Genomic DNA, 13634 nt, shown 5'->3' on the forward strand with positions numbered 1-13634 from the left:
AAATCAGTGCAAAGGGACACTTCCACTCTCCAGAATCATCAGCTTGCCCGAGAGCAGATGGAATTGATTTTGCTATCGATCGATCAATTGGACAGGGGGTCTTCCTCCCTAAATGAGGTCATAAGGGCCTCCTACACCAGCCTTCTCGGGGTGAGTCCCTGTTTCTCATGTCTGCTCTTAAATTTTGGCTATGGCTTTCTAACTCTTGCCTTTTTATGTAGCCAGCCCATAACATTGCTATCTGAGGGCCGCAAAGGAGGCGAGGCAAACCGTCGAGGCGAATAAGAAGGCGGCCAAGGATGGGTTGAAGTTTGCTGAGGCTACAGTTGAGAAGGTGAAAGCCATCACTGAGGCTAGACTCAAAAGTATCGAGGAGTACAAGGCTTCAACAAAGTTCGAGACAAGATTGCTGAAGGTTCTTCAGTCACCTATGGTTACTATGCCTGCAAAGCACATCTGCAGTGGATGGTTCCCAAGCTAGACTTAAGACATCTTCACCTTAGGAACAATGATGATGAGATCGAAGCATTTTCATCAGACAAGGATGAGTCTACCTCACTCGAGCCTACCCCAATCGAGGCCCCAGCTCCTGCCGTCGAGGATGCTGTTGAGACCGTTTCGCCTGCGCTCGAAGACTAGCTTTTTCCTTTCTTTTGCCGTTGTTTTTGATACTTTTTATTGATGAACCTCTATAACGAACTTGCAACATATTCTTTAGTTTTTCAAATAAAATGAACTTCATTGTTAGCTCTCGATATTTGTGTAGCTTGTCTTCAATTTGAAATCTTTGTTAGCTTTTCGTAAGGTCGAGATTCTTGGTCCAGACCATATTCTTAAACCTCAGTATTGAGGGTCATGTTATTGATTGTTGGTACAAAGTCATCCCGCGGTAGTTTTCATCAAAACATTGTTGTCAGCACTAAATGGCCACACGGGGTCCTCGGAGGGTCAGCCCCTTTATAATTGCTGTCGTGGTCTCCGTTTCTACTTGCCCATAGGTAAGGAGTGCCAGATTGCCAGATGGGATCTCCAAAGGGTTAGTCCCTTCACGATCGTCATCGTCGGCCCCAAGTAGCCATGCAGGTCTCTAGAGGATTAGCTCCTTCACTGTCGTCGTCGTCATATATCCCAAATGACCAGACGGGATCCTCGAAGGATTAGCCCCTTCACTATTGTCGTTGTCGGCCCCAAGTGGCCACGTGGGGTCCCTAAAGGGTTAGCCTCTTTACCATCGTCGTCGGCCCCAAGTGGTCACATGGGATCTTCGAAGGGTTAGCCCCTTTACCGTCATCATCGTCAACTCCAAGTGGCATGCAGGATTCTTGGAGGATTAGCCCCTTCATTGTCGTTGTCATCGGCCCTAAGTGGCTGCGTCGGATCCTCAAAGGGTTAGCCACTTTACCGTCATTAGCGATGGCCCCAAATGGCCGCACGAGGTCCCTAGAGGGTTAGCCCCTTTACTATCGTCGACGATAGCCCCAAGTGGCTATGCAGAGTCTCCGAAGAATTAGCCCCTTCACTATCGTCGTCGTCAGCCCCAATGGCCAGATGGGGTCCCCAGAGGGTTCGCCTCTTCGCTGTCGTCGATGGCAACCCCAAGTGGTCAGATAGGGACCCTAGAGAGTTAGCCCCTTCGCTATCATCGTCATGGCCTCCATTTCGACTTTTTCCATGGGCAAAAAGCGCTAGGTGGCCAAGCGGGATAGGACATCAACTTGGGTGTCCTCGAATCTTTGTATCTGTTAGATCTCCAAATTTCAGGAGGCCTCAGAAAACTTCTTTGCACTTTTGCAAATATCGAGCCATCTTCAATCCTCGAGCCTTATATTCTCCTCGAATTCGCGCGACGTCAAATTATGAGTCGATAAAGACCTTCAGGCCTTTCCCGAATTCTTTGGTAATGCCGAGGTGGCTCCTCTAAAGCTTGCTAGGATCGGTCTGGCCCCACATCCTCGGGAGTTTTGAAGCCTTGCTCACATATAGGGTCGAGCAAAGGGTCCCCGCTCCCTCGATTTGCTCTGGGGTCGGTTCCTCGTTGGGTCATCACGAACTCTAGGAGCTTTCTCGAGGTTGCATCAAATGTGCACTTATTGAGATTGAACCTTATTTGATTTCACTTCAGCTCAGCATATGCTTCCTCCTCAATGGCCCACTCTCTCTAAGGCGAAGCTCCTGCTCATCTATTGGATAGGGCGATGGCTTGGGTCTGAAAAAATAATGCCCTACAAGCCAATCACATATGGGATGCGATGGGACCTTTTTCTATATCATCTTCCAACTCATGTAGTGACATTATTTATTTATGAAATAAATGAGGCATTGATTCATCATTATAGCTGCATCTTATTATGTTTAAGATTATGATGAACCCCATAGAATAGGGCAACAATTTTAGGATCATGAAAAGTTCATGCCTGTGAAACCTAAAATCCTAATCTAAAATATTTCTGATCGTAGGAACATTAAGTTGGAGATCAATATTTCAAAAAGACCGACACATTCTATATATGCTCAATGGAGAGGGTGGCTGTTTCACAAACCACTTATGTAAGATACTAATACAAAAATATGAGTACTCATTAGAAAATGAGTTTACTAAATTGACTCACCGACATAGAACATCTTATGGAGCCTTACTTGCATGTCAAAAAATAATTCTTTAAGTGAAAGTTGTGTAAGTAATCTTTAGACCTGAGACCATAATGAAATCTTGTGCACATGAATCCATATTTTAGTTCATACCTAGGCATGACATTAAAATATGTACAGGATGTTCTGAATATGATGGAATGTGTATAAAAGTTATGAGTTGGTCAACAAAGAATTGATCATTCCTAGTAAGAGAAAATGACATTCTATGCATTCTCATCTCTAGATGACTCAAAAAATCTTTGATCAAAGCAGGATGAAGATTAGAAAGGATTTCTGATGCTTCATCATCGGAGTCATCACCGATTGATGGAGAATCAATATGAATACATGTTTGAGTTTGACATGATTCCATACTCATGAATATATTCAGGATGCAAGATGATCGAGAGATTGAGTTGCCCAATAACTTGCTCCTGAAGGATATATTTGATATTTCTATCAAATTTTATATCTTCTGGATAGTCATGATACATTGCCAGACGTCAATCTTGACTTGTAGATTTGATCGAATTAAAAAATTTAATTCGATCATCAATTAAAAAGAGTTCTAATTGCTGAATTCGGATCGACACGGTTTGAATCTTAATCGATTAAAAGATTTCTAATCAAATTAGGTCAACTTGCACCTGGATCTACTGCTAGCTAGATGTGAAACCCAATAGATCGCGCACATTAAAGAATTGACCAATGACCTATTTGATATGATTGATTGAAATTTTAGATCCAATCGAATTTTCGATCAGCATGCTAGCACGTGTGAAAACCCTAGCTCCTTGAATTGGATTCGATTCGGTTCGAATATTACTTCTTGATCAAACCAAATTGAGCCATAGATTAATTTGGATTTGGATCTAGGTGTGGGAGCCATTGAATGGCACCACATAGCCTATTAGGTGCCGTAACCAAGAGTCCAAACTAGGATGGACTCTAGGTGCGCAAGAAGAGAGTAGGCGCACGTTTTGGCATGAGGAGAAGGAAAGAGTCCTCCTTTGGGATTAAGACCTGTATGGCAGTCCATATCACCCTCCACCCTCTGGCACACATCTCAAAGGTTGAGATGTATTTTTTTAAACTTTTTATGGCATCGAGAAGTTCTTGGAATGAAAGGCTGCACGCACGAGGGAGAGAAGTCATGCGACTTGTTGGGTATAAAATACCCGCGGCCGAAATTTCCATCATAACGGCTCCGCCCGGACTCCTACGGGAGCCGGGCTCCATCTTCGACATCAGCACAGTTCCACCCGGACTCCTACGGGAGCCGGGCTCCACCGCCATCAGCAAGCGCTGCTCCGCCCGGACTCCTACGGGAGCCGGGTTCCGCCGCCAACGTCAAAACAGCTCCGCCCGGACTCTTACGGGAGCCTGGCTCCGCTCTCAATATCAATCGCTGGTAAGCTCAATCCGGACTCCTATCAGAGCCGGACTTCACCCTTGACTTTGTTTGCAGCAGCACCTCCCGGACTCCTACGGGAGCCGGGCTCCACCTCCGACATCAGAACGGCTCCGCCCGGACTCCTACGGGAGCCGGGCTCCACCTCCGACATCAGAACGGCTCCGCCCGAACTCCTACGGGAGCCGGGCTCCACCTCCGACACCAGAACGGCTCCGCCCGGACTCCTACGGGAGCCGGGCTCCACCTCCGACACCAGAATGGCTCCGCCCGGACTCCTACGGGAGCCAGGCTCCACCTCCGACATCAGAACGGCTCCGCCCGAACTCCTACGGGAGCCGGGCTCCGACACCAGAACGGCTCCGCCCGGACTCCTACGGGAGCCGGGCTCCACCTTTGACATCAGAGCGGTTCCACCCGGGCTCCTACGGAGGCCGGACTTCAACCGCGGCCGAACCTCAATCGACAGATCCGCACCCCCTCGGCAGATCGCGACAACAATCATGATCCTGTTCCAGGTCCTACAGCGGATTCTACGCGGCTCCAGCAACGGACCCATTACTCCCTGACAGGCTGTAGCAAACGGCCACGATTCTGTCCCACTCCCTGCGGCAGGTGCTGCACGATCCCACTACTCACTGACAGCTAGCGGCAACGGACGCCGCCCCACTATCCGCAACAGGCCATACGTGGCAGACTATGACAACAGCCACGAGTCTACCCCACCACTCTCCACAATTAATTTCCCTGACCGTGGGCGGCCCACTACCAGACGGTTACACACGTCGCCATCAGTCCGCTGCCTCCCCCGCCTATAAAAAGGGGGGACTCAGATACGTTATTTTTTAAGCTCATTTCTCTTATCTCGTAACTCTGCTAAATTCTCCGTTCGAGCACTCCATTCTTGTTGAGGCAGAGAACTGACTTGAGCGTCGGAGGGTCTTGCCGGAGCAACCCCACCTCCGGTTTAGACTTCCCTTGCAGGTCCCGGCGGCGACCGCGGCCTCCTCAACTTCAGCTTCTCCGGCGCAGGCGGATTTTTGCACCAACACGACTCTTTGCATGAACAGTCCTTCTGTCATGGGATAGGAGGCATCCCTTGCTAATAAGACTCCTATCTGAATTCAAACTCAGAGAACATATCTAGCATTTTTTCAGGATTTTCTGAAAAAGGATAGATACCAGAAATGCCGATCCTTGGCGTGCATGCGTGCAGGTGAGAAGAGTCATGTTCCTTGGAAGAGTCCTTCTATTAGAAGGCTCTCTTCCTCTGGCACGCAACCAATAAAGGGGTGTGAGGAAGAGATGTGACTCTTCCCCACGCACTCCTTATTCACCTATAAAAGGCCCGAGGCACCAGGCTTTCAAATCATTCCAAACTTTCCAAGAACAGTCCAAGTCCTATCCCTTCTTTCTTACATCTATCTAGTTTTAAGACAAAGCTTTCTATATTTATAAAAAGCCTAAGTGAGATCCTTACCAGGGAGAAGAAAGTTTTGAAAGAGTGGTTTGGGAAGTCCAGAGGAGTCTTCAAAAGGGTGAGGTCAGGTTCTTGAAGAAACCTGATCGATGCGATGCTATTCGAGTTCTAAGGGCTAGAACTCTTGAAGCAAGATTCAAGTAGGAGTGCTATCCTTATATTGATTCCTGTGTGGATCACCATTGGAGGGCAGATACTTGTATGCCTTGTAGAAGTAATACTTCACCAAATCAGAATTTAAAAGATATGCTTCCTAATACTTCTTGCATATTTATGCTTTAATTGTTATTGTCAAGAGTTCCTGAGTTCTATGGTTTTAGTGCACCTAGATGTTTGAATAAAAAATTTTAAACACTTGGGCCTTTTGCTGCACCACCAAAAACCCTACAGGGTCCATCTTCAACCTATAAACAATAAGATCAGAAGATATACCTGGCAAGTCTGATGTAGACCAAACAAGAACATCCTTCATGGATGTATAGCAATGCCACCAGTCAATCCCCAAAGAATCCAACCAGCGGAGTATTGATTTTCCTTAGTCGTTTGACGGGCAATTTCATTCCTTAAACAGAAGATATACCTGGCAAGTCTGATGTAGACCAAACAAGAACATCCTTCATGGATGTATAGCAATGCCACCAGTCAATCCCCAAAGAATCCAACCAGCGGAGTATTGATTTTCCTTAGTCGTTTGACGGGCAATTTCATTCCTTAAAAAGCATCATCAAACAAGATGTTAGCTAAACTTTCATTGTCCATTATAATTCTTTTTACATCACAGCTTGCTATCTTTAGTGATATAACGATAGCGCCACTACGAGGGTTATGCTCCCCTTGAAAATAATCATCAAAAAAAGAAACAAATGCCTCCCGTGGACCGTCCTTACTTTGGTCATCTGCACCCTACCGCTAGCAAAGCCAGAAATCGTGTTGATGACCCCAGCCGTTGGTTAGTTGCCATTGTTCTCCTCATCAGGCTGCATCATCGTGGCTCTTCGAAGGCTTAATTCCACTACTCTCGAATGTACTTATCAAGGTAGCCCCTTTGAATCAGAATCTCGATCTCATCTTTGAGTTGGAGTGTCTCTTCGATATCATGATCGTGGTCGCAATAGAAGTGGCAATACTTCCTCTTATTCCTTCTATCCGAAGAGGCTTTCATTGGCTTAGACTACTAAGGCAGCGTATAGCTATCAAGGGACAGACGAAGGGGTATAGCTATCAAACCACTAAGGCGGGCTCCTCGGTCTGTAGCTCTTCGATGGTCGGGAGGATTCCCCTTCAGGTTGGGCTGTCCGAGGATCTTCCTAACCCCTCTTCCTGTCGAGGATCTTCTTTCCTTCCGCCTGCTTGCGGGCTGTCCGGGCTTCTTTTGCCTGTGCGTACTTTCAGGCTTGAGCTAGTAGGTCAGCATAATCCCTCGGAAAGATCTTGCTGAGGAAGAAAATAAGACGCTCATTCCGCAGTCCCCGCTTGAGCATTGATATTGCCACTAATTTGTCGAGGTTGCGCACTTCTAGTGTGGTGGCACTAAAGTGCACAATGTAGCTGCGCAGTGACTTGCCCTATTCTTGTTAGATAAAGAAGAGGCTATCGATATTCTTCGGTCGAACCTGATTGCTGCTAAACGGGACAACGAATAGTTTGCTAAGCTATTCAAATGAGTGGATGGACCCAGATTGGAGTTTCGAATACCATGTCCATGTCGACTTCCTGAGGGTGGCTAGAAAGCAAGATAGACGAGGGCATTCGAGGCATCCTACAGCATCATGAGGATCCTGTAACCCTCCAGATGGTCGAGAGGATCCAAAGAGCCATCATAAGGCTCCAGTTGAGGCACCTTGAATCGATTCGGAATTGGTTCACTCAGAATAGCTTCAAAGAAAGGGGATTGAGAGTTGAAGTTGATATCATCGCTGTCCCGATGAGCTCTATTCTGGGCCTCTCCAAGGCAGTGCTCAATATCCCGAACCTTCTTCTCAAGCTCCTCCTTCCGGTGCATCCTTTTGGACCCAAGGGAGTAACCTGAGGTCGAATCCCCATCGGAGGAAAGGGCTCCGTGCCCGAGCCTCTTCTCCCCAGCTCCGATAAGAGGATTGGGGTGCGGGAGCAGGAGTACGATGGGAACGTCGCTGGAGGGCAGACCCCAAGCTCCTGGAGCGAGATTGCCGGCTACATTGAGATGGAGCTGTTGAGGACTTGACTCCGCCTGCTGTTGCCACTTCACCATCTATTGGAGCTGTTGCAGCTCCACCACCTGCTGAAGCCATTGTATGGCACCGATAAGCGCCTGAATCTAGTAGACCAAGACATCAAGGGGTTGCCAGTCCATCATGATAGGAGGCTGCACAGCAACAGACCCTCGAGCGGCACTGCTTTGCTGCAACAAAGAGATCGCCGATGAGAAGCGGTGGAGTTGCGGGCTCTCGTCCGCACCATGCTCTCTTTCCTCTTAAAATGGACTTGGAGCTTTCCTCTAGCATCAACCTATTGCTACGAGACTCCAATCGAATGTTGATGTGGCTGGAGCTGAATGCCGTCCGAAATTCAAGACACCGGAGAGCACCTGCAAGGATCATCTGCACTCATTGGAGATTTTTCGACGAGGGATCCTCCGATGCCTAAGTTAACCAAAGCTCGGGAACAATAGAGAAAGAGAGGAGAATGATGAGAGAGAGATAGCTTTTTTCTCTTAAAGTTATCCCTTACCTAAGGGTCCCTTGCATACCTCTTTTATAAGGAGGTCGAGCCATAGGTTTGTTGGGGAACTTCCTTGAGGGCGTGGAAACCTGGAACCAACCACAAATAGCCAACAAAGGGAGCGACAAGAAATGGAGAGCCAAATATGGCAGGCAGCTACAAACCCTAGCATCTCTAATGTTTTTCTTGTGCACCTCCTTGGCTTCTTCTTCCTTTGATGGGTGGCATCCCTTCCTTGGCTCTGGAAAGCAGCCACCACCGCAAGGAGAGGGACGTAGAGGCCCCCTTTAGGCGACCAAGAGCTTGGGCACAAGAGCCTTGGAGGCTAGGAGACGGAAGCGCTAAAAACCCTAGTGCCTCCCCTTGATTCTTTCCTTCTTTGGATGGGGCGGCAAGAAACCCTAGGGTTTCTTGCCTTTGGTGGCATGAAGAAAGAGAGAGAGAAAGAGGAGAGAGTTAGGGAGAAAGGCTTTTTTTTTTATTTGACGTAATTACATGTATATATATACTTATAAAAATAGATCAAACTCCAGCCCAAAAACTCTCATGGCCAATCCAACATGATTGCACTCAACCCAAGCCCATGTACACCCATGACTCGACATACTCTCACCTCTTTGGATCCAAATCTAACCCAAACATGAATTAGCCCACTTAAAACCTAAATCTACTGGGCCTCAAGACCCTCAAAGCCCCAATCCTTGGGCCTCAAGACCGTGGAGGGCCGAACCTCCAATCTAGGATCCAAATCGATCCTAGACTCATGGAGCCAACACCATAGCTCCTCACCTGGCCTCCCAAGATTTGGGAGCAGCACATCTGAGCTTACAATCTCCACTTTGATGCCCCAAAGTCTTGACAAACTTCGCATGGTCCATTTGCACCAACCTGTTGTCGCCATGCACTCTGACAACATCCTATACAAACCCCATCTTCAATGCCAAATTCTTTAGCCTTAGAGCTCTCCTGGAGGCCTCTGAGACGTTCGTCTCCCCTTAGACTGAAGGTCCTTCCTTGCATTTGGACATCCACTTACGTCCTGTAGGCTTCCTTCTACTGGACAGCTACACTAACCACTGCTTCAGGCTCTCCTGGAGGGATTGCAGCTCTTTTAACATGCCCTGGATCTACCTATCTTCTCCTTGGCTTGCCTCAGCCTCCTCATAGATTTCAGGATCCCTTCTCGCTGCAACCAATGCATATGATACCATCTCCTCAGAACTATTCCTTTCTAGCTGCCGCATATTTCGTATCGACTTGTACAGTGCGACACCACCACTGCTAGAATTTTTCGCCTTTCCTTGCACCTCTCAGCCCTGAACTTGTGCCAAACCTCCCTCTCCATGTGGAGGCACCTCTAGATGGCGCACCACCTGAATATCAAGTCCTCCTAGTGCACCTACAAAAGGCAAAAACTGAAAACAAGGTCAGCTACCCAATGCTGCTCTGTTGAGCCTCCTGCTGCTCTTTCACTGCTGCTGCCGCCATTTCGGATCCTCCACACACCATGGATCCTTCCGAAACCATCAAGAAGAAATTCTCTTTTGAATCAACAACGACACTCAGAGAATCAGTCCCTTCCTTTTCTCCCTTATACTTCTTTCGAAGCAGATAATCCCGCTTAAAGTGCCCTGCTTCATTATACTTGAAGCACCTTGCCTCTTTGCTGTTTTTTCAAGACTTGTACCGCCTCCTGTGCTCACTCCTATCCTTCCCTCTCTTGGTTCTCTCCCCTACGACGAGGCCCTCCTGAGAAATACCCTCCTTTGTCATCCATTTTCTCTACTTATTGGACCTGAGAACTGAGACTATATCTTCATAATGCAGCGTCTCCTTACCATACAGCAAAATCATCACCAATGGATCAAAACTACCAAGCAGCAAGCATAGCAAGAGCAAGCTCTTGTCCTTCTTTTCCATTTTCATTCGAAGATTCAGCAAATCCATGCTCATCTAATCGAACCGCTGAATATGACTCACAATATCTCTGCCTTCATACATCCGAAGACTATACAATTGCTTCTTTAGCATCAACTTGCTGCACATGTTCTTCTCCATATATATAGTGTGCAACTTCAACCACAACCCCTTGGATGACCTTTCCTCTAACACGCCATAAAAAATTGAATCCGCCAAACAGCCCCTAATCATCGAATATGCCCTCTTTTTCGAGGAACTCCATTATCTATCTGTCATATCCTCCGACCTTTCCTCCAAGGCTGGATTCAACCCAAGTTGGATCAACAAATCCTCCATCCTAACCTTCCACATCGAAAAGCTTCCTTTCCCATCAAACTTCTCAAACTCTATCTTTAGCCCGCTGCTCATGGTCAGCACCAACCACAATCACAATAAAAGTAGATCAGATTTGAGAAGGTATATCTTGGAAGAGAGTGTGCAGATTTTTCTTTCCTTGGAGAACTTCCTTCATTCTTCCTCCTTATGCAACCAGATGTTGAGGAGCTCCTTTTCTTGACTTCTACCACATGTAGAGGCCCTCACAAAGGTTTGAAAAATCTGAAACTAGCAAAAAAAGATCCAAGATGGGTGCAAATAGGATTTCTAGTGCGACTAGAACTTCTTTTGTTGGTTGCCTTGCGCTGCACCATGCGCTCCACGGGCTTTTTTTTCCCTTCCACGTCCAATCAGGCTTTGATATCAATTGTTGGATACCTTCTTTGGGGGTGTGGAGATCTGAAACCAACCACAAATAGCCAACAAAGGGGGCAGCAAGAAGGGGAGAGCCAAATATGGCAGGCGGCTACAAACCCTAGCACCTCTAAGATTTTTTATGCGCCTCCTTGGCTTCTTCTTCCTTTGATGGGTGGGCCCCTTGGATTAGGAAAGCAGCCACCACAGCAAAGAGAGGGATGTGGAGACCCCCCTTTGGGTGGCCAAGAGCTTGGGCACAAGAGCCTTGGAGGCTAGGAGATGGAGGTGCTAGAAACCCTAGCACCTCCCTTTGATTCTTTCCTTCTTTGGATAAGGCGGCAAGAAACTCTAGGGTTCTTGCCTTTGACGACATGAAGAAACAGAGAGAGAGAGGAGAGAGTTAAGGAGAAAGGCTTTTTTTTCATTCCTTTTTCATGTGACCTAATTACATGTATATATATATATATATATATATATATATATATATATATATATATATATATATATATATATATCTATATAAATAGATTAAATCCTAGCTGAAAAACTCCCATGACTAACTCAATGTGATTGCACTCAATCCAAGCCTATGTACACCCATGACTCGATATGCTCTCATCCTCTTGGACCCAAACCTAGCCCAAACATGGATTAGCCCACTCAAGACCCAAATCTACTTGGCCTCAAGACCCTCAAGGCCCCAATCCCTGGACCTCAAGACCGTGGAGGGCCGAACCTCCACCCTAAGATCAAACTAGTCCTAGACTCATGAAGCCAACACCATGTCTCCTCACCTGGCCTCCCAAGGCTTGAAAGCACCGCACCTGAGCCTACAAGGTTGTTAGCCCGAATCTATGGGTTATTAGGCCTGGTTCTTTAGACCGTTAGACCACGCTTTAATAGTTTGTTGAAGAGGAGAATCCACCCACTAATCTTTGAATCGAGGTTGTTAGTTGTAGATGTCAATTGCGGATTTCACCCACACGGATGATTGAGTTGGTGGCCTGAAATGGACATGGGATCGAGGTTCCGAGCCCGGATCCGGTGCAATTTCGTCGAGCTGCCTTGGATGCGCCTTAAGGAGAGGGGTTGCCTCGGCCGGCAGGTTATCTCCACAACACTTGCAATTCTCATCAATCAATTGGAATGGTTGCTCTCTTCAAGATGAACTTCTAGTTCTCCATCCAGAAACAGATTCCTCTCCTTATCCATCTGTGTCTCTATATCCCTTTTTGTTTTTCTCTATAAGCTTGTTTATTTTCTCCATGCATATGGTAATTCCTGCAAATCCCAAACTGTATCGTCAAGCTTCTGAAGGAACATAACCATATAGCTTCTAAGAAATGATTATTAGATTTCTTGGATAGTTCAGCTGGCTATCTCAGCACGAAGGGTAAGAATAAGAAATTGTTATCTCAACCAGGAGCCAGTGCAGGAGTTAATCAGGGCTTGGTGGCAGAAAGGTGGAGCTCTTAAAAGAATTTCATCATCGAAGCACCAATAAAGTGCCGATGAAAAAGAATTCTAAAACCTCTAAATAATAAAAATATCCCTTATTTCACTACAACATTTCACATTTCAGAGAAGTAACCAAAAATAAAAAACCCTCAAATGAAGCGATTGACCTGGATCTAGATGATGATAGAACAATGAATGGACACATCGGCACAAAGGATCCTAACCAGAATATTTTATATATCAAGGAATCGAATAAACAGTAGAAATAACAAAGAACATATCGCAAATTCAGTACGGTCCACCATACACACGAAGAACACCTACAAAAGCACTATATTCGTATCATAAAAAATGGATTCTATTTATCACCCAAAATAATTCTAACATCCTAAAAATTGAGGAATAAAGAGTAGAAAGAGGGAACGGGTTTTAGAGAAAAAACCTGGGCTTGCTTGAAGGAGGCCAAGGCCTGGGGGTCGAGGCCAGCGGCCTGGGGAGGGGGAGTGGGAAAAGTGGAGGCGGCGTCCGGGGTGAGGGTGCCGAGGAGGCCGCCGATGGCAGCGCCCTGGGCGGCGCTGGTGGCGGTGACGACGGCAGCCTCCACGTGGAGAGGCTGCTTGGCGAGCCACGTCCTGAAGCCGGTCTCCAGTTCCTTGAACCGGACTTGCAGCTGCTCGATGGGGTTCGCGGGAGGGGAAGTCGGCGGAACCACAGCGCCCTGCATTTCTTTCATGGCTGCTCGCTGCCGACTTCTTTCTCTTCCTTTCACGCCGTTTAAGAGCGAAAGAGGGAGAAGGGACTCGCCCTCTCGCTTTGCGGATAAAGCTACGGCAACGAAAACAGAGGCGTGGGAATCGTGAGTCGAATTCTTCTTTGCGTTTCGTATTTGAACGGATGTGATCTCCCTGCCGTCCTCCTTTTGCCAGTGGGGCGCCAAGGCACCCACATTTTTATTTGAAGCGGAGATATCGGTCATTTTGGAACAAAGATTTCGGTTTCTCAAGTCCGAAAAGGTAGTAGGTCAGAAATTTATTTTGTACATTTAAAATTTACTTGAGGCACGTACACGTACGTTTCACATTTCAACTAGCCTGCAACCCATGCCATTGGATGCAATTTTTTCTTAAAATAATATTTTATTTTATTAATTTATTAATATCTATTCTATATATTTTAAAAATAATTAAATAATAAAAAAAATATATTTTATACATAATGTAGATTATAAATTATTTTATTTTTTTAAAATTTGAAATTCTCCATGGACCTCTTGCCGTCCAACTTCTTCTAAAATCCTTGTCC

The 13634-nt window shown here is 46.5% G+C and overlaps 1 protein-coding gene across 1 annotated transcript in view; it reads right to left on the reverse strand.

Moving 5' to 3' along the window:
- The window catches only part of LOC105036351 (chloroplastic import inner membrane translocase subunit HP30-2), a 64185-nt gene extending 51015 nt beyond the window's left edge, over window positions 1-13170 (reverse strand). Inside the window, exon 1 of the mRNA XM_073260906.1 lies at window positions 12775-13170. Coding sequence (XP_073117007.1) covers window positions 12775-13065 — 291 coding nt within the window. The 5' untranslated portion in view covers window positions 13066-13170. The remainder of the gene's footprint in view (window positions 1-12774) is intronic.
- Between the last annotated feature and the right edge of the window lie 464 nt (window positions 13171-13634).

The sequence above is a fragment of the Elaeis guineensis genome, chromosome 7 (assembly GCF_000442705.2).
Source record: "Elaeis guineensis isolate ETL-2024a chromosome 7, EG11, whole genome shotgun sequence".
Taxonomy (NCBI): domain Eukaryota; kingdom Viridiplantae; phylum Streptophyta; class Magnoliopsida; order Arecales; family Arecaceae; genus Elaeis; species Elaeis guineensis.